This window comes from Malurus melanocephalus, unplaced genomic scaffold (assembly GCF_030028575.1).
Source record: "Malurus melanocephalus ecotype Western Australia unplaced genomic scaffold, MMel_1.1 scaffold_551, whole genome shotgun sequence".
Classification (NCBI taxonomy): domain Eukaryota; kingdom Metazoa; phylum Chordata; class Aves; order Passeriformes; family Maluridae; genus Malurus; species Malurus melanocephalus.
Genome location: NW_026623783.1, coordinates 276,664 through 298,254, shown reverse-complemented (window position 1 = coordinate 298,254; position 21,591 = coordinate 276,664). Strand labels below are relative to the sequence as shown.

Below are 21,591 nucleotides of genomic sequence, written 5' to 3'. Positions count from 1 at the left end.
AAACTCAATCCAGCAACTCCCATATGTAGGTTACAGTTTATGGCAGATTTAAAACAAAAGAAATAAGAACTGTCCACAGAGGAATAAAAATGAGGTGGAATTGTGTTTGGCAGATTCTTGGCTCTTCTACTCTGCTTTAAATATTTTTGAGCATTGTAAGCTAAATGACCAGTACATCCAACCAATAATAAAAAAGGACTAAACAAGCAGCATGAAAACTGCAAATTTCAATTGCCAACAATCAGACCTAGCAGCTCAAGAGAGAAATGGAGCTGCCAAAAATTTCTCAAAAGAGCATGCAAAAGTAAATAAAAGAGCTTAAGAACTGCATGGTTGGCAAAAGTATTATGTGTGCTCACAATAAAACCACACAAATGTGCATGGATTCCAGGTACTTTGAGAGATAAATTAATGATATTTCCTCAGACATAGGACAGTACAACACATTTGTCTTGATCAAAAAGATTTTTTTTGCCAAACGAAGCATTTTAATACATCATGAACAATACACTGAAAAATTCTTCACTCACCACCAAAACATCACAGTTCTAGAATGGAAAGACAGCTATTTAAGAGTATGCATCAATATTACAAATAACCTGGCACAGAAAATACAGGAGAATACCGTGTCTAAYAGAGACAACAAAGGGAATTAAATGAGACAGTACAATTACCATTACTTGAATTTGGATACTTCTCTGAAATGAAGACTTTCAATCTTGATAACAATGACAACCTTCAATAATTTGTGCACAGTCATTGGATAACACTAAGTAATTCTAAAGAAAAAGTTCATCCCTTATTTTGAAGGAAGTAGTCTTACCTAGAGAGCATACCCAGAGGAGTAACRTTAAGTGATCCCATCAGCATTGCCAGGGCCATCCCCGGGGCTTCTCGCTCTATTACTTCTTTAGTAGCCTGCAACCAAAGAATTAAACAGCAAAGTGAGTGAACAAGTATAAGGATAAGAAAAAATATGAAACCAGCTAAAAATTGGGTAGGAATATCTCTTTGTTTTTTTCTGCAAGAAATGCTGTTGCTAAATTYTCAACTGAAATGTGCTACAGAATTTTCTCTTGGTTGTGTAAAATAGGGAAAGACAAGGGRTTGGGATGAAGTACTGTTAGCAGCAGTGTGAAGATTCCTACAGAAAGTTAGAAAAGTCAGGACCCTATAAATATAAAAAGTGTTAACCAAGATCACAAAAATAACAACTGCCTCAAACAGAAAGGAAAAAATGTTTGAGAATAAGCAAAGACCCAATGTAACTGCCTTCTCTTCCTCATCAATCTTGAGCATTTTCCTGTAGAGACTTTCCCAGGCATGAGAAGGATGAATCAGTCTGCACAGAAGATCGAAAAAAAAATTGCATAGGGAAGCCCGTGTAGCAGGCAGGCAGGAAAATAGTAAAATGGTAATGATAATGGCCAGAGGCTGAGGCCTTCCCTTTTGATCATGTCAGCCAAACAGCAGTTCCAAACAGGATGGTGGCTTTTATTCATAAGCAGTCCATCACAGTGGGCATTAAGAAGTCTGGAAGCAGAGTCTGAAAATTCCTGCATTTTTAGTCCTTTTTCCAAACACGGAATCAGATGGAAAGTCATGCACAACCTTCTGTCCTTACTTTCTAACACAAACTTTCTCAAACGCACAATCCATCCCGACATCTAACTTTACTTAGGACACATCTTAAAGACAGGTTACAGTCCTATCCTCTTTTCATTTCCCCCATGGTAGTTGCTGTTCAGTGGATCACATCGCTTCATGTTCTGAAACAAGATTCTAACTTATTTAACACAACTAAATTGGTAGCAATGGTAATAAAATGGTCAAATCCATTGTATTACATATACCCAAATGACAATGTTTTGATGGTACAGCTATCGAAATAGAAATAGGAACAAACATCTTAAATGAAAGGACACCCTGAATAAGCTGGATTTTCKTTGCAGTTTGATATAGCAAAATAATAACACAGAAAAAAACAGGCAAATCATATTGTGGGAAAGATTCAATTATTAATCACATCCTTKTACTTCCCATAAACTCTCAGTTTACAGAAAACTAAAGTCCTAGAGAGGGAAAATGTCAGAATTAACCCAACAGCATCCCTAAAAGAAGGATCCAGGAGTCCTATACTAGTTATAAAGTACTTACATGAAGCAATAAATAAAAGAGAAAAAATATCCATTAACAGTACAGATATTCAAATGGCCATATTCTCAAACACGGTCACTAGCTTTTGATTAAAGGAATATGTCAGTATTAGAAAACATCAGACACTGCTACTGTGTAAACCTGCGAGTACTTTATTYGTTTTATACAATGTTAAGCAATTTTAATTCAGTAGCTGACATCACAGTCTCTTATATTTCAAGTGTAGCATGTTGGTTTTAGTATCTGCCATCCTCTATTCAGAAAAGTCATATAAGTACAACCCAGTGACTGTGTTTTACACAGGGAAAATGAGAAGCAGGCTGGGAACAATGTAGACAAAAGCAAAACTACTCCATAGAAGGAGGTTACCTTAAGATACCTGCAGATGTATGAAATCATCAAGCATATAAAAAATTCTTAAGACATCCATAGACCTGATGATTTTTACAATGTAGAAGAAAAAGGCACTGCAGTGGTGAAGGGACACTTTGCTGACCATGAAAAATTTAGTGAAACATGGAATTCTCCATGTGTGTGTACATAGGAAGTCTGTATCGATGCCTTTTCATTTCAGCTAATACCATGCTTCAAAGCTATTAAAAACTGTTTTTAAATATAAAGTGCATTTTGAGATTTATTTTCTGCCCTTGAGCACAGTGACACTTTGAAGATACCATTAGTTAAAATTCTAAACAGGCTTCAAAGGTAGTACAAGATGCAAGACAGTCCATAAACAACAATCCTGCAGCTCAGGGAGTGCTTCAATGAAATTCAAGTCCATTCTCCAGCTTCACAAGAAAAATGACCTTCACAAAATGTCACTGCTAGCAGGCAATGTGATTATTAAAAATGTATAGACTAAGAAACAAAATCTGAAAGGGCATAAAGTCCAAATAGCAGTACAGTCTTCAACACAAGTTTCTAAAAATAGTTGTTTCAAAATATATATGCTTATATTTGTTACTGCAGACGGACCTCTACAAACAGGGGAATGCTTCTGGTTTTCATGTTTGCAGCCTGACTGGATGGATATAACCAAAAAAAGCTGCTGCTAAGTAAACCACATTTACAATGACATCTGYTCTTGAAATCAGCCACTGTATATTCCACTTTTGGGATGTCCTCAAATAACATGATTTAAAAATGTGCCCCAAACAGGAACTGAAATAACCATCACACTGGGAAGCAAACCCTTAACTAGATATACATATTTGAATGAAATCACCAATACTGCAATCTGTAACAACTCTTTGTTTCATCTAACAATRTACCAAAGTGTCAGTGGCCAGGTTTTCTAATACTTCTTTCACTATTTTTCCTTTGAAGGAAGGGTGGAAGAGAGATGTCAAACCTAGATTTTCATCTGTGTCCAGTTCAGGAGTTAACTGTCTGGTACCAACACCAGCCTCCATTGAAACTAAGGAATTCGTGACTCAGCACCTGCACATTTTATCAGTACCCTAGCAAGGCTGAATTAAGACTGTTCAACCTTGTTTCACGGGCAATTTTTTTGTTGGTAGTCTTGCCATCAGCCAGCTGTTGCCTGCTGCAGGGGGCCATAGAGTTGGCACAGAATGAATCACAGATCAAGGCTGTTGCTCTCKGCTCTCTTACAACAGCAGTGATGACACTGTTGGGCAGAAGCAGGAAAAAATGATATTTCATTCAGAGCTGTCACGCTGATGCCTTAATCAGGCATGAAGCTTTACACTGATTCTCAAACCTGAGGCTCATGACTATATAAAAGGTAGGTGGAAAATACTGGAGCAAAAATGCATAAAACACTAAAATGACAGCAAAGAAGTGTCCCCAGTTGCTGATGGATAAAGTGACAGTGCAAAGATGACAGATGCATAAGAGAAGAAGGTGGAAGAAAGGGGTTCCACAGAAACAAAATTACTTGAAAGTAGAAGCCAGAATGCAGGAGAAAGAGAAATGCAGAAAGTCCAGTTCAGAGGTTGCAAAGAAAGAAAAGGTTTATAGTTTAGATGGGAGAAGGTAATGTGGGAAGAAGGAAGCTAAAGTGGAAAGGCAGAATTGCAGGAAATCCAAGCAGTAGGATTCKCAGAAGGGGAGAAATGAGAGTAGAGTGGGGGCAAGTGAATGAAAAGAGTGGGATGGAAAATAGCAGGGAGGTTTGAACCAGAGGATTTTTGAGTTACCTTCAAACTCAAACCATTCTATGGTTCTACAAAGACTGCAACAAGGCAGCTTGGGCAGAAAATACATGAAAGATAAATTCAGGAGAAGCAAGAAAGGAAGACAAGACACGACAGAAGTGTCAGGATGTGGGAGAGCCACAGAGAGACAATGGGATTGAAATAAAATGCTAGGTCCTACTCCAAAGAGAAGAAGTAGTAGGGACAAACAATTTAATTATTTAGGATTTACTAACATCTATGAAAGCATCACCTCTCATAATTCATTTTTATATTAATAAATGCAATTGATTTTAAAGTACATTTTTGATTGTTTACAAAGTGCCTTTTTATTGGAGTTAGGGCATTATGTTCCCAAACCAACTGGTGTATTTTTAGATATCTTTGACGTAGTTGCGGTTGCTTAACAGATGGCTCACTGCCAATTGGTTTCACAGAGTTCTCTGCTGCTTCACTGCCTTTCTTTGCTTCCACAGAAATTGTTAGTTCAGCTTCTAACCTGTGGAAGCCCTCCCATGCAGTTTTTGGAGGATATACCTACTGCAGACTGATTTAATTAAAAGACCTAGAACTACTCCTCTGGAAATGTTCAGGAACCCCTTATTTTTATCGTTCAGGTATTAAGCATAGCAAAGTTTGACCTCAATACTAAGTAATGATCTGAGAAATTTCATATACTCTTTAGCTGGTTTTGGGCAGTAATTTAGTTTTACTTCTTCAACTGAAAGGCAAATATAAAACCCAGAAATCATAATAAATTCAATTAGATTAAGATGACAGAGACTGCCTCTGCGTAAAATGTTATTTCTGTTAAAAAAGTTAAAATCTATGACTCTGCATAACATATAATTGAGCTATATATGCAAATGAATGGACAAATTTGCAGATAATTTATGTTTAACAGACTATAGCATTAGCATCAATAATATTTCATTACCTATTGGAGCTTTCCATGGAAAGCTGAAATCTTGGAAGGGCTTAACYGAATAAATACCTACATAACCTCTGCAATAGAGCCCACAGACCACAGAAGAGTGGAGAAAGAACTAGAGAGACAGATCAGTCAAATATGCAACAAAAAGGTCAGTCATGCCTGGCCACCAGTTGTGTAAGAAGTACGTACTTTAGGAATAAAAATTGCATCTCTCAGCCTGGAGATGAGATGCCTTCTTCAAAGTTATTCAGAATATCTCTGCTGGAAACAACACATGTGCCAGTAATTTTTATTCACAAGTCAGCTATTTCAGCTTATTGTCTACTTCCCTACCCATATTTTGCAGGGAGAAAATAGAGCTTACATAGAGCTAGACTGATCAGAGCTTCTCACCTAAAACAACCTTATCTATTTCTTCCCCATGAATACCAAGAAATACAGATTTCAGCAATTGGTTTCTTTCAATACATTGAAAAGTTTTTGGGATAAGGATTTTGAATTTTGAGTTATCTCAATTTCACCATTATGCTGTCTTTCCTTGAATTCTTCCTATTCCTTGTCACCAATAACCTCTGTGAAGATATTCAGTGCCCTTTTTTCTATGGATGTAAGGCATGACAGGATTGGTAGTGTTTGATGTTTTCCAAAATCAAATTTCTTTGGCTAATTGCTCAGTTAAATTGACAAATGGATGAAACTGATTACATATGCTATTGCTGCAAAACAACCAAAATCAAGCATGTTTGTAAAAAAGGCCAAAGTAAGCAGCAGTTGCCWTGTTTGGGCTCACAGGATGACTGGTGGTGACTAGGCAGACATGGGGCCAGTCAGTGCTGACCCTGCTGCCCGTTTGCTCCTTCTCATGAAGTGACCATCCAGCCTCTGTCAATTTTACTGTACAGTAACAAACTCAGTCTGAGACTGGTGAGTCTCCATTTTGATGTACTTGCTGGGAATTTTTGAGGTTAAACGTAGCTACCCATGTCAGGCACACATGGACACATACTGAGAGCACTCTAAGATTTTTTTTAACATAAAAGAAAATAAAATAAAACGTTTAATCACAACATTAAAATAAAATAAAAGGTTTAATCATCATTGCCTTTCCCTCTTATCAGTGGTAAGATTGATACATACTTCTCCACTTTACCTGACCTGATTCCATTTTATTTTTCCTTTTCTTCTCCCAACTCAAATCTAACAAACAGCCAAAGGTGAATGAAACCCTGATTAAAGTAGCCAACTAAAAATGGACTCTATAAACTGGTGTATTTGCACACACCAATAACATATTTCSACTGACAATAATTTTGCAGCACATGAATGCTGCTTGTACTCTCAACATATTTGCAGTGATTCTGCTGCCACACAGAACCTAAATATCACAGAATAATCCTACAAGATTTATCAGTGCAAAGAACAAAGATATCACAGCAATAACTACTGCTAGACTAAATACAGACTCTATTTTCTCTATTTCTTCCCACATCCATGATTCCCTCTGCCTGCAAATTGCCTCCTCTGAATTTTCTCACTTATTCCRCTAGGACCCATCATATCATTTATTGCAGCCTAATGCCTATGGCATGAGACTCAAGTGCCAAAGCTAATTCAGTATCCACCCTCTTTATAAACGGTATCAGTGAATGAGTCTATCAGTGCAATTCCACTATGTAGATGATCATAAAAAGCATGTGGCAAGTAGAGGTTCCTCTGACAACACTCAATGACTTATGCATGACCAAGCCATGAACATATTTATTTCCCAATAGTTCGACTCCAAAGATACTTAATTTTGTAAACAAATAATTGTATATGATTATTTTTATTAACAAGKAAAGTTTAACAATAATCTTAGTGTTCATTGTAACTTTTCTTAAAAGTCCTTGTTTTCTTCAACTGAAATCAAACTCATTAAAATATTTACTTAATAATACTCAGTTTCTTTCTTACTTACAGCTTGCAACAGATTTGGGGTAAGATGCTCCACGTTTTATACACAATAGAGAATCTGAAAATTTAAATTAATATAGTAGAAAAAGCAATCTTGTGGAATTTGTCAATTATTCTTCCACTTCTGCAGATCTAGATGTAAATTTTGAGCTAAATCTGGTTGCATATGATTTATATAAACTTCGTGATTTTCTTGCTCCATTTGTGTAATTGAAGTGTTAATGAAATTGATGTATCTGGGCATCCAACCACGTACCTTTTCTAAACAACACTTCTAATAAATATTGTAGTAAAAATAWTTTTTTTTTATTCCAGATTGCTAAACAAAGTTTTAAGATTGTAAATATGTATAAAATATTTACGCCATAAAAACTGATCTTAAGTTTATGATACTGCTTATCCCCATGCGCTGTCATGAACCCATTATAACAACCATTCTTAGTAGCTGCTAAGCAAAGAGGACACTRAATGCTTTTCTGCATTATAAGGAGTGCATTTAGGCTCTAGAAAGTTGTACACAGCCCACCAGATGCAGCACGTTGCAGCTGTCTAAAGGTGTTAAGCCAGCACCAAAAGGCAGAGTATTAGCAATAGTGGGGAGCTCAGGAGGAGCTTTTTAAAACAACAGCTGGAAACAAGTCACTGCACTTCATGCAAAGAAAGGTCAGGTGTCTGCTCCCTCTTTCAGCCCCCTTTCTGATGTGCAAACTGCTGTGCTTCCCACTGCAATTCCACTTGGTGCAACAACAAATCCTTTTCTGTTCAGCAAAAGCAGTATAGCTRAAGACTTCCTGGTAAAGACAACAGCACCACTCTGATATTATAAAAACACTGTTAAAATTTCMTCTGTTAATAATTACTACTCCTTTAAATCTTCCCTCAGTTATTTCAAACTGCTTTATATTACTACAAAATGTAAAAATCTAGGAAATCCAGCACAACCTTTAAATAATTCTCTGAAATTTGAAGAAAAGGAACTAAACACGAGAAGTAAAAAATTTTGTTCTCTGAAAATCACAGACTCATGCAGCAGAAATGAGAGAAATAAGCATGGTTATCTCACTATGTCAATAAGAATTCTACATGACTGAACTGGCAAYGTAATGAGCTTTCACCATCAGGCTAACAAGTAGGGAGCATTGTTTCATAAAAAAGTATCCTCGACAGTGTTTCTGTTTATGTGTACTATGTTCTAGACTATATATCTATGCCAAAGTGGAGTCAGGGTACAGTTAGCTTCATTTCAAAACAGTGCCAAACTTAGATTCTTCTATAGAGGGCAGGGTGGGTGTATTTGTGGTTCAGGGAAGTATACTAAGCAATGAAGTCTAAAATAAATAAGAGAGCCAAAACTGTAACTTTGCTTTGTGGTGGTATTAGTATCATGGGAAAAGAAAAGGCACTGTTCCTTAGAGAACTTCATAGGGACATAATAAGACTGAGGCCACAAGATGGAAATGCACCCGGCTTTCTCTTAAGAACTTGTGCAGTGTCTGGAGCAGTGAAAGAACCCAATGTTTTTACTTGAAATTTCACTTCYATAAATAAATAATTTTGCAATGCTTTACCTCTAGAAAATTTGTTACTGAAATTAAAAGGTGAAATTCTTTTCTTTTTAGGATATTGTCTGATATTTCTTAACATTTGCTACCTTTTGCCAAGAACAAATGTGGCATATGCAATATTTTCACTTCTGAAAACTACAGTCAAATTCTTCCACAGGTAAAGTAGCACCTCCAAACAGTTTCAGATATCAAATCATTAAAGTTACAGATTTAATAAAAAACAACTCTTCCTAAAATACACCTTCTGCACTATAAAGGAAGGACTAATGAGTGACAATTTTTCAAGAATGCAATACAGCAACATAAGAATTACAAAAAAAGATTTACTTTCTCTTAAGATTCTCTTATATAGTATCCTCGAGTAAATGATAAAGCAGCTCTAATAATAGCAGCTTTAAAGTACTTTTGCCATAAGCTAAAAATTCATAGAAACAATACTTTAGTGACATCCAGTGATGCAATTCATGTGTTCAGAGTCTGAACAGTTGTCAATTTTGGCACATGCAAAATGACACTTTAATTAGAACTGAACAAGTGAACAGTTTTTGAAAGTCAAAATGACCTACTGTGCATTCTGTCAAAAGATTTCCTATATAGGACTTTTTATTTTCTGGCACAAACTGCATTTTTTACCACCAATGTTCTCATGGAAACAACTGAATTAAAAGGTTTTTCAAAGAGTAGAYGGAAAGTATTTTGTAAAGACTGCTGAAGCACAGAGAACTGAAATGGAAGACTGTAGAATTCCTAATCTATACTGAGTGAAGAGTATTAAATATAATAAGTTTACCTTTTCCCCTGAAATTTTATTTTTTTTACTTAATTAATTGATTCACAGTATCTTATAGTAATAGTTAAATATATATATATATACATATATATATATAAACCCCAGTACAGAATATATTCTCTCTATTACACTGTTCCTAAGATGTTTACTATGTACATTTCCAAAACACCACTTTTAGAAGGTATTACAGTATCTTTCATGCACTAGGTAAAACCAGTTGCATCATTTGTTGACACTACTCAGCTGTGATATAGCAATGCTTTCACATTAATACAACTTTGCATTGTATAGACAGATTCTGCCAGTTTACTTCCCAGCTGCAAAACTCAATTTTGAAACCCTCAGGTTCTTACAAAATACACATCTTTTCATTAATATAGGTACAGCAACAAAGGTATATAAACACTTCCCCTCACATACACTTCTACTGTGCTTGAAGCAGCAGACCATGTTGTGCAGAAAAATCTTTCAATAAATTCCCTCTGTGTCCAAATCTTTTCAGCAATCTGATTTTTACACTAGCAGTGTGTGGGTGGATGGCTGAGAAAAGATGGYAGCTTTTAAGAAATGACAATGCAAAAGCAATTCTTAGATAGGCCAGTGAACAAGTTAGTTCCTGCTCTGTGTACTCAAAACACACACAGAACTCTTGCAATTAATGCGAAGCATCTCACTATCACAGCAAATGTGCTCACACTAAGTGTACAGCAACTACAAACATCATACCTCTAGGCAGACTAATGTAAGTAAAAAATCAGACAGCTGTATTTCTATATAAATTATATGGGTGATGCAAGACCATAATTCAGAACAACACAGAAATCAGATGCGCCTAAGGTTAGCTGCCCAATACTTTGATGAAAAAAAAATTGCATCTTAAATAATCATCTTAAAAAAAAAACAACAATGAAAAGAAGCAAAGATACAAAATATTTCTGGGGGAAATATTAGACTGTCTAAACAGTTTTAAAGCTATTGAGAAAACCCCACAATTTAGCTACATTTAAAAATCTACCTTTGTTAATCTTAAAGACAAYTCTAAAGAGAGTAAAAGAAAAAGTTATTCCCTCTTGCCTACAAAGAATGATGATGATTTAACAGTAGCTTCTCATTAAGATTCTGCAGGAAACAAAATCCCTATGAGACAAACACCTAAAAAAGAACTTTGTGCCCTTGTCTGTTCCTATTCCAGGAATGACCAGTGCTGACCAGCAAAAATCAGTAAAATATGGATGAATTGTAAACGAATTTGAAAGAGATCCTARCGTTAAGCCTTGCTGTTCATGGATTAATTCTGTATACCACTGGATACCTATGCATTATTTGGTTTCAAAGGAAGAACTGGTCAGCTCATAGTAGGAAGTGGCAATAACTCCCTAAGTTTTCACTCCTGAGAAAGGAGTTGTAGCCCAAAAATTCAGCCAAAATTAAAGGTGCAATGTGTAGGTTTCATTCAGCTCTAAAATCTGCCAATTGAATGTGATAATGATGAGCTCTCTGGAATAAGTGAGGCGTGTGATTGCAACACTACACAAAATAAAGCTTATTTACTACTCACTCAGTCTATCTGCAAAAAGGTTACAAGAAAAAAGCCTAATAAAGGTGTACAAATATTTCTTGAAAGCAAACAGTGAAAGTGAAAAGGATTGATTACTGTTGCTGTGATGTTCCACAAGAGCAGCAAAGGCCAAATCAAAAAAAAGCTTAGGTGCAGTCTCAATAAAATTTCCAAACAATTACATAAATYTTACTTCATTAAACTCCCAAATTAAGTGAAAGAAGCTCCAGCAAGTCACAGAATAATATGTTGGGAGGGACCTWTCAAAGGCCATTTAAGTCCCACACCTCTGCAACAAGCAAGGATATCTCCAACTAGATCAAGTTGTTCAGAGCCCCATYGAACCTTACCTTGAACRGCTCTAGGCATAAGGCATCCATAGCTCCTCTGTGCAACCTGTGCCAGTGCCTCACCACCCTCACAGCAAAGAATTTCTTCCTAATATCTAAATTGACCCTCGTTCAGYTTAAAATCATTCCCCCTTCTCCTATCACATCAGACCCTGTTAAAAAGTTTGCTCCCATCCTTTTTATAGTTCCTCTTTAAGTACTGAAAGGTTGCAAAGAGGCCTCCCTGGAGCCTCCTCTTCTCCAGGCTGGATGCAAAACCTGTCTGGGCAGAACAGCAGCAAAATGTACTGGGGGGAACAATTATGCAACAGTCACTGATACATGACTTTGTGCATCCATYGTAGGAATAAGGCCTAAAGCCAAGAGAGATACTGGGGGATCTGCAGTAAAGGGATGAATGTGGGCATGATGGCCTGATGATATGGGTGCGATATCCCCCATTTATATCCAAATGGCTGACCCCCACCATATATAAAGGCAGCAACAGAATATTTGTCTATAATCTCATCTCCACTTCTCCCAAAAGTATAAATTTTGCATTTGAAATCCTCTTTGGCACAGAATATGACCCCATTCCACAGGCAAGTCAACAGGCTTGCTCCTCTCTCCCTCCCCAAAGCTGGGATGCCTCTTGGTAAGGTTTGCACCTCTGCTTTGCATTGGACCATACCTGGGAAGACTTGTACATAGTGCTAGACACTTACATTTTGTACATCTAGTGCATTTATTACAGTCACTATAATAAGAATGTGGAACATGTTGCTTTCATGAACTACGTTTGTGAATTTGTGCTCATGGAAGTTCTTACTTGATGTGACCAGACAGGAAGTGCCAAATTGGTGGCAGTCACAAAGTAAGCTGACTGCACCCAGCCCCTCTGATCTCTGGGAAGCAAGGGTTTGATTTTCTGTTAAATTTCTATACTCTTAATGCAAGATCATCTGACCTCATTTTTCCAACAAAATCTACTGGCCTACCAAGTTAATAGGTAGCAGTAGAGAGATACTGGAGCTTACTCTGTATCAATATTCATTCTGCAAATTGTTACATGAGTTGTAACAGTGAAAGCCTTTGTCAATGATGACAAGCATGAACCAAAAGGCATGTATGTTCTTTAGCACTACATGTATCATTTAAGGAATTCTTGTCTAAAATTAACCAAATAAATTTTTCAGAGTCCAGAAGCAACATACAGACATAATAAAATCTGAATCCAAGATGGTATGAGTCACTGTCAGACACATTATTCTTAAAAGAATGGAAAACTTCAACTGAAAGTGAAAGCAGTGATTAAATGGATCAGGGAAGTGARATACCTCCTGGAAATCCCAAGGGTAGAAAAATAATCACATATCTTTCTTCTATTTTGAGTGCAAAAGACCTGTATTATTTAGGAACTTGTTTKCTTTTTAGAAACAACTGCAGAAATTAGTTGCTTAGAGGCTACAACGTGCTATCATCAGAAAGGATACCTTTAGAAAACAAAGAATAATAAAGAAAGTGAACTGTAAGAAGAAAAAGGAAATTAAAAATTGAATTGAAGCCAAAAGACTATACAACACTCTCCTGGCAAATAATTTGTAGGATTTAGATACTGTAGTCCAAGATATGACTATGAGAACTGTAACAGGGTTTTTTAAATCACATATAATAAGGAAGGAAAAGAGTCTAACAAAAGGAAAAAACCTGAGATACAGGTGGGCTGGTTAAAGGAAATTTAGTTATTCTGGAAAGGAAAACTATGAGCTGGAAAGACTTGTAWCTCTTCATCACTATTTCAAAAGCTAATTTTTGCTTGAAAATTAGCACACAGTAGACTAAATACCCTCAATCTTTACCCCCCCCCCCAAATAACAAGAACAAAAGATTAAAAAATCCTCCCCAAAACCACCCTTATCACAAAAAAAGAGATAAAATATCACTGTTACAGGGATTTCATAGAGAAAATGTTACTCACAGGGCTTTGCGTGCAAATTTGTCATTGTTTCTTTAACCAAATGTTGACTCATTTATAAGATAAAACCTAAAATTTATTCTTTCAATTTGCTGCAGATTTTTTTAAACTAATTTAAATATTTATACCATAACTTGATAACTTCAGATGGAAAACTGATTTAACTTGGTATGTTACAGTGAAACTGCCTAAGACAGCACTGCATCAATTCTTGTAGGTATAGGTAGTAGGCATAATTTTCAGTCAAGAAAATTCCATGCCTTCGAGAAAAAACAGTGTTTCTTTTCCTCTAGCTTCTGATGCTCTTCTGCATTTAAAATTTATGTAACTTGAATATTACTTGAAAAAAATGCCCACATTTTTGAGGTAATAATAATTGAAAAAATCCCGCTTTTAAAAATCACAAAAATGATATATGAACAAATTAATWCTTTTTCTTGGGATAAGAACTGAGTTCTAGTAGTATCTTGCAGCGCCGCAGTGCTAGAGCGAATATTCCTCCTTCCTTCGAGCCCCTGATACATTTCTCAAGCAACAGCCTAGGGAAGCAGGGAAGTAACACTGGGAGTTAAAGCTTGGAGAAAAAGATTTGCCACTGAGATGTGGCTTTGTCACCACACCCTTCAACACCATGAAACCGGTGGGAGGTGAGAGACTGACAGCCTACTGTCTTTAAGAGTTCATAAAGTTGTGAAAAAACTATGCTTCGAAAAGCAAGTAAGGGTTGGAAAGACTGAGAAGAGAGAGGACAGGAGAGCCTAGGAGACTGAAAAGGAGCAAAATAAAGATGGACATTCCCATCCTCCAATTCCTTGAAGCAAAATACAAGTTTACTGATTTCTAGATGTTAATTTGAAAATTAACTGGGAAAAGGGTCCTACTAGCTCTTCCTCAGAACATTCAACTGTCCTGGGAGCCATCCTCCACAACAGCAAGCTGGTGTTGGGAGCACAGAAACAAGGTGCTTTCCCACAGTGCCTTTCTATGATTTCACAGCCGGTCTTACACTGGTGAAAGCTGCTACTGACCCTGCCTCTATGCTTAGACATAAYTTAACATATTTAAGGCACCTCTGAAGATAGCAAAAGCAGTAATAGTATATCTGATGAGATTAAAAGCTAAGGTTAAAAGAACATTACATACAATTTATTAAAGTTTAGTAAGAATTTATTATGAAATGATGGCAGGATTCATTATGACTGAGTATTTTCTCCAGTTCCTAGTTAGTACTGGAGTTGAAAACACAATTAAACCCACCAAGAGTCATAATAAGCTAAAAACTGTGGCAGAGCTAAGAAAATAGGTCAAATGAGTTGAATTAAAAGAAGAAGCAAGAAATCCTGCTTCTTACTCTAATATGTGAAAATTATTTATTCCCTTACTATGGACTTTACAGATGTAATCAAGTCCTTCTTCTCTTGTGAGAGAGTGACAAAAGGCTTCTGTAAACTGGCAATTGACCATCCTCCCAGTACAGAAAGAGTAGGAAGCAGAAATTAGGACACATTTCAGTTTGGTAATACTGYACTGATCCAATGGTTTATTTAGATTAGCTATAACCCTCTACTTTAAATAAAGAGATCTGTAAAATTTCTTACTTAGCTTCTTTGATCCAGTGTGTTTAATGAACACAGTTTCATATTTGAATCTGAATCTTTCTGAGTCTCAGCAACAGATTGTTTTTGCCCCTATTATTACCTACTTTCCATGCATTCTGAGACATGTTAGGTAATGTTGTTGTAGCACTTAACTGAATTTAATACTTAATACAGTATTACTGAACTGTAGTAATTCAATAAGCAATATTGAATAAAGTGATGGAAGCAAAGAYTAAATACCATTCAGTTTGGTTTGGGTTTGATTTTTGTTTTCATAAGATGGGAAAGGGTTTTGAGTAGTTCTATGAAAAAGCTGAATGCTGGTACTGAGATCAGTTTTTGGCTGATATGTTAAACTGAATYGGATCATGAAGGAGCCAGACAATATTTTCCCCCCATTCCTTACAGTTCTTCTTAATCTTTTCAGACTGGTGCATATTTAGAAATAAAGTCTAGGCGGATGGGTAGGACAATATGATGGAAATGCCAGGCATAAAAGCAAGTGGACAGGATGGAAAAAGAGCAAGTATTGGTGAGTAAGCAGACCCAAAGAGCAGCAGGGGGACACTATATTCAAGGATCAGGTAAAAAGGCATGAGGAAAATGCCAAACATTCAGCAAGTTGCTAAAGCAGTACCAAACAGTCAGCAGCATAAGAGCATTTCCACGAAGTCAGCAGATGCACTCAGCATGGAAGGCAATGCCAGGCACTTGGAGCAGGAGACAGGGCAGCAGAAGGCCAATGCCCATGTACAATGAGATCAAAAGGACAATAAGGAGGCGATACATGCCAGTCTACAGATGGACAGAGCAGTAGGTAGTCACTGTCAAGCAATTAGCTGGTCAAGAGGCCATGCCAGACACTCAGGCAAAGGGCCAAGATTTCAGGACAATGCCACACAGCCAGCAGTTAGAGAGAATATAAGACAGTAGTGAATGCCAGGCAGTCCCCAGATAGACAAGGCAGAAAAAGACCAACGCCCACCAATAATCAGATGCAACTGTTGGCAAGAACAAAACATAAGCCTGCCAAATGATTGACATGGCAGCAGGGTGGCAGTGCTTTTTCAACAACTTAGGATACCATGAATGAAACAATCCCAAGAATCTAGATGCTCACCCTTTGGTAATATMATTTGATCAGAGTGAACCATGAATATCCACAGGAGAATAGCACACAAATGGAAACAGCAAATGAGTCTGACCCTAGCACTTGGGGAGGCCATGGGACCTTCCTATAAAACAAAAATATGAGAATCCACAAGAAAATCAAACAAATGGGAAAAATATGTCTAAAAACTGTTTCTGATGATGATTTAAAAAGCAAAAAAATACTAGCAAAGAATTAGTTTGGAAATGATTGGGTGGGATTGAAGATGTTGCTTACCCCTCTCTGGAGCCCACATAATGGGAATGTTGGGAATTTCTGCAGCAGAAAAACAGAAGAGAAAAGGGATTTCTGACTCCCAGTTCAAGGAAAGCATGTCAATTTACGACTGGGTAATCTCTGGGCAAAAAATAAGAATTCAACTGAATCTTTGCCCATCCCCAGACACATGCCTTTATTGAGGTTTGTGAAAAATTTAAGAAGCCCACATCACTTTCATCTCATGACCTCCCACCCTTGTTCCCCAAAACCACACTTACCTCTAGCACCTCTAGTGTAAGAGGGGAAAGGGGTTGGTCTTGTGAGCTCATTCCCATATCCACTGCAAAATGGCTTGTGAAGTTGAACAGGAGTACCCATTAGCCTCTGCTGGCCATTGGTGAGATAAACGGAAGTCATCATTAACCGTTACTCATTATTAGTGTAGGTTGGTGTTTGAATTTGGCTTAGATACACCCACACTCGAATGAAAAGAATTAGTCTTATGAATCTTATGGGCTAACCCTTTCTAAGTATCAAACTTAACAGCACCTTTTTGTTACCTTGAAAATCCTCTTCTCTTTAACTTAAGCACTCTGCTATTTAACATGGTTGSTTTTTCAAACAAATTAAACTGTTTCAGAAATCTTAATTGCTGTTTTATTTCAGAAACATGCAATGAATTCTGAAATGTAAGCTGAGAAAATCCCTAGCAAAAAGTACTAATAAGGTTCATTAATTTAACTCACCTGCCATTTAAGTCATGAGACTTTTTATACAGTATCTACCTAGAAACTAAAAGAACCAGCCAAGAATAAAACTTCATTATTTCTGTCTACTTAGCAGTTTCGATTGTGTGTGCATTTATCCACCTGAACATTAAATTTTTATTGACARCACTGAAAACCTACATGCCACTTCAACAAGATAGTAATATGAAACAAGAGGCTAACTCTTCCCTCCTCTGCAAACTAGAGAGCCTTAGATAATATAAARGAATCATCAGTTTTGCTGTGCTCTTGCTGAATTAGGATTTGGAAAGGCCATAGAGAGAATCTGTATTAACTTGCCATGCACTCATATGCAACAAAGCTCTTAAAGAATATAGTAGTGATAGGCTAAGCTGATGGAATTTATTTATACTGATCTGGGTATCAGCCACTCATTTTTCTTCTAGCTGAGCAAGGCACAAGARTAACAGATATTAATGAAACTTGAAATTTAGAAACTGGGATTGTAGAATAGCAATTTCTTCCATACCCAAACTTTCTTGTATTGAACACTACTATTTGGGCTTAGAACAAAATGGCAGAAAATTTAGGGAGAGAAGACCAAGAGACTTCCATCATACGATTAGTAATGGTATAAACYAGCAGGAACTGCTAATACTGGCTGAACCAGAGATTAGACTACAGGGTACTTAGATAATGTATTGGMAGTTTTATAAAATTCAGTGATTTTGTGGCCAGCAGGAAGCACAATTAGCTGCACCACATCAAGAACAAAATTGCTATCACCTTCTCTCTGAAGGGAGATCTTTCAAGCTTAATGAAAGTGAACTATGACAAACTGATCTCAGCATACTGTAAAAAAAATGCTTATTTGTGGAGGAAAATATGGACTTTTACAATCCAGTTACAGTTTAAATGTCAACAATAAATAACAGTAGGCTGTGCATCTCACTATTAATTTAGGTATTCCAATGAAAAAATAACTTGGGAAAAACATATGCATGAAGGAACAAGAAACTAAAATACAGTCTAAATAAAGGTTAAAAAGTAATTATTTTCTTGTCCATCATTGATAAGACATCCATGCCTAAGCGTGACAATAGTCATTTTGGTTTTCTATTTTGGTACTTATAGTGAGTCAACATTTTGCTAAAGCTTCACTGCTCCACGTGGTAGCAATTAGCAAAAGCAGGAGAAGGACTAGTTATAATCCTAAGAATAACTCCTGTAGATAGCTGCTTTCCAAGACTCTTCTAGTTTCTTTCCACTTAGTGGCTGGAAAAGCTCCTACACAGCAGGGAAGAAGTAAATGAGAAATTCTCCATTGTTTAGTAAGTATTAGTTTTAATGATTAACTATTTCAATAGTGAGTCATTTTGCTATTCTTTTGTGCTAATGTCAAAAGGACTMACTAACTCAATGTTCCATACATATTTTAAATCCAAACTAGTATTTGCCCCCTAGTTATCATATCTTTAAGCTGCTTTCACAGAGAAGTCCTCCTGATATGTCTATATTATTTTTTTGTTAATTTTCCTTGTAACAAGTTTTTACAAAACTCCTTGTAATAGACCATGACCAGAAAAAAATGACACATTAAGGACAAAAATTTCATAATTACAGGCCTGACAATGCTTTCAAGATTATTTTGCTTTAACTTGATATTCAGTTTCCTATTATCTTCTCCAAAGTGATGCTTTAATGGAAACTATTTTTAGAAATATTTAAGAGGAAAAAAATTCCAGGAGTTCCAAATTGAAAATTTCAYTATGCAGAAGTCCTATGGCAAGCCTATTTTTCTTCCCCAGTTACAGAAAGGACTGCAAGATATATTCACTGCTGTGGCTACACTGCTAATAACAAGCCAGTTTATTTAACTAATAGAGAAATAGCCACATGAGCTGAGGGTTCTATGATGAAAACACAGCTAAAAGGCATCAGCAAAACCAAGAGGAGGAAAATCCTTCTCTTTACCCCACTAAAAAGCACACCCTAATCATACTGTATGTCTGAGTGCACTTTTGGAAGTACTGCGTTCACTCACACAGGAACCAATTGTCCACTCCCAGGACATGCCAGCCTTCTTCCAACTGCTATTCCTAAATTACCTTGGAAAAAAACCCTTAATTTCAAAATTTAAGAACAACGGACTGAGATTTCCTGACTCATTTCTGTGGCTTTGCTTCTCATTTTATGAGATATTCAAATTCATTACCGTTTTACTGTTCTCTTCAGCAGAACTTGCAAATATTTCCTACATGTTTGAAAGCCAGAAAACACAACTTCTATTTGCTATTCAAGAGTATAAAGGACAGCTAAAAGAAAGCAAATAAAAGCTGATCCTCAAATCAGCAAAAATATCCAAAGGCTTAACATGAATTCTACTAGCATTACCTTTATGATGGTCAGACAGCTTCACACAGAAGGCTAATACACTAGTTAAGTAATTAAAAATATATTTGCCCAGCATTCTCAGCCAATATTAGCAAGGTTTCGCATTTTCAAAAAAGAGACAAAAGCAATTATTTTAATCCTTTTGAATTCAGGAAATATAATTGTTTCATTATTAATTTCAGGATCCATTTGATTCAAACTATCTTCYCATCTAACATACACAGAGCAAAAGGCTATAAGTGCAGGAAGATTCATTTAACACCATCTATGATTTCTGCAAGGAGTACAAGACGACGTGAGTTTTGTAAGACATTTCTCCCACTACCAAATACTTTTTGATTTGACAGAATTAAAATGGAGAATGCAGCCCTTTAGGGATTTTTTTTTTGTGTGATTAATCTCTTAAACAAACCAACCAACCCAAACACATAAAAGCCTTTCATTATGGTGATTTTATTAGATTTTTCTGTCTCAAGCTTTCTATCRCCACAATTTTTTACAATTCTTTTTAGTAGGAAAAGAAGGTCTTTGGTACCATACAAAGCCTTTCGTACCATACATTATTTCCCAAAGAAAGTACAGGTAAAAATGAAATTATTTCTCAGTGTTCTTTAAGATAAACTAAGCAGGCTGGGTTGTATAACTCTCACAGAAAGCATCTCTCCTAGCCATCATATTTTTTTGACCTTTTTCTATATCCACTGTGACAGTTGAAAGTTTTTTAAAGGGCATGTCATAAAAAATATGCAGCTTTGCATTTTAGACACATCAATCCATAACCRAACAAGTATCCTCTGCATTGTTTGTCTGATGGTCTTATTTTTTTGAGTAACCTCTGATACTTCAGTAAAGAGAGCTGAAATAGGAACTGCCTTTTTTCCCCCTCACATTTCTCACTATAGGTGTCCAGGCAGCTGGCAGGTGTTTTCATGCAGCAACTGCAGTTGATGATAGCACAACCAAGCCCTTCAGTGATGATGATGTGTTACCCATGTTTCCCTGAGAAACTCAAACARGAGAAGAGAAAGGCACTTTTTAGCCCTTTGTAAGTCAGCTAAATCAGAGTGGAATTTCTCAAGACACAGGCACTTCTGTAAACTGAAAGTGTGCTGTGTGGTGCTAAAAATTTCTTTAATAATGCTCTTTCTCAAAGAAACTGGTAATAGTGGAGTGTTCTGCAACTWAACATATCAATTCTGTTATAATAACATGCCCTCCCAAGAGAAATTTAAAATCTAAATATGTAATTTTAAATTGAAGTATTACAATACATAAATATTGTTGGATTTTAAACCACAAAACACAGCACATCAAATAATAAATTTTATTGAAAAATTAAAGCAGACTGGATAAAGACCTAATCATACATGCTAGGAACTGCCTGGAGAACGAAGAAAAAGGGAATGGTACCTTACAGAGTTGCAGAAAAACTTCTAAGAGTAGCACAGAATTTGGAAGGAGTCTGCCACAGAGCAATCTGCTCCATTTAAGCATTCTTCTTGCTTAGATGCACGTGGCAAGATTTTGTAGTCCGACCCTTTAGGAGCAAGCTGGTTTGGAAACAATTTTCTAAGAAATATGAAGACCTCAAAAGGGCTAATGGCAAGTTACAGGGTCAGATGTCATCCATACACAGCACACATCAACACAACTCAACACAGAAATCAAACTTAACTCAGAGCAAGACCTCCATTAAGAGACATGGAAAGCTATAGTCTTAAAAGAGACTACAAAAATATATGCTTAAATAGGCTATTCAACTGGAGGGTACCTGGAATATCGAAGGGTGAAAAACTGAAACAATAGCCTGGGTTGTTACAAGTTGTACCATTTCATATTGTTCCTACCACAAYATTACTTATGTCCCATGTGAGATGAAGGCTTCATTCCTCCTCACTACAGAGCCATCCTGAAGCGTCAGTTTGTAAAAAAGAAATTATTTTCTTTTGGTCCATTGCCAACACTAAAATATTGCTGGGGAAGAACAGAAGCGCTCTTATATCCACAACAAACAATTCTAGAAATCCCTGCAGCTCTGGAAAGGCAGTATTTGAATTAGGGAGGAAAAAACCCTCCTCTATA

The 21,591-nt window shown here is 36.5% G+C and overlaps 1 protein-coding gene across 21 annotated transcripts in view; it reads right to left on the bottom strand.

The window, feature by feature from the left end:
- The window catches only part of GPHN (gephyrin), a 275,952-nt gene that overhangs the window by 106,763 nt on the left and 147,598 nt on the right, over window positions 1-21,591 (bottom strand). For 12 of the 21 annotated variants that reach the window (XM_057382120.1, XM_057382123.1, XM_057382122.1 and 9 more), the window contains 2 exons: window positions 16,406-16,444; window positions 824-918 (listed from right to left, as the gene is read on the bottom strand). In XM_057382120.1, coding sequence (XP_057238103.1) covers window positions 824-918; window positions 16,406-16,444 — 134 coding nt within the window. The remainder of the gene's footprint in view (window positions 1-823; window positions 919-16,405; window positions 16,445-21,591) is intronic. The other 9 variants (XM_057382121.1, XM_057382131.1, XM_057382129.1 and 6 more) reach the window with 1 other exon arrangement.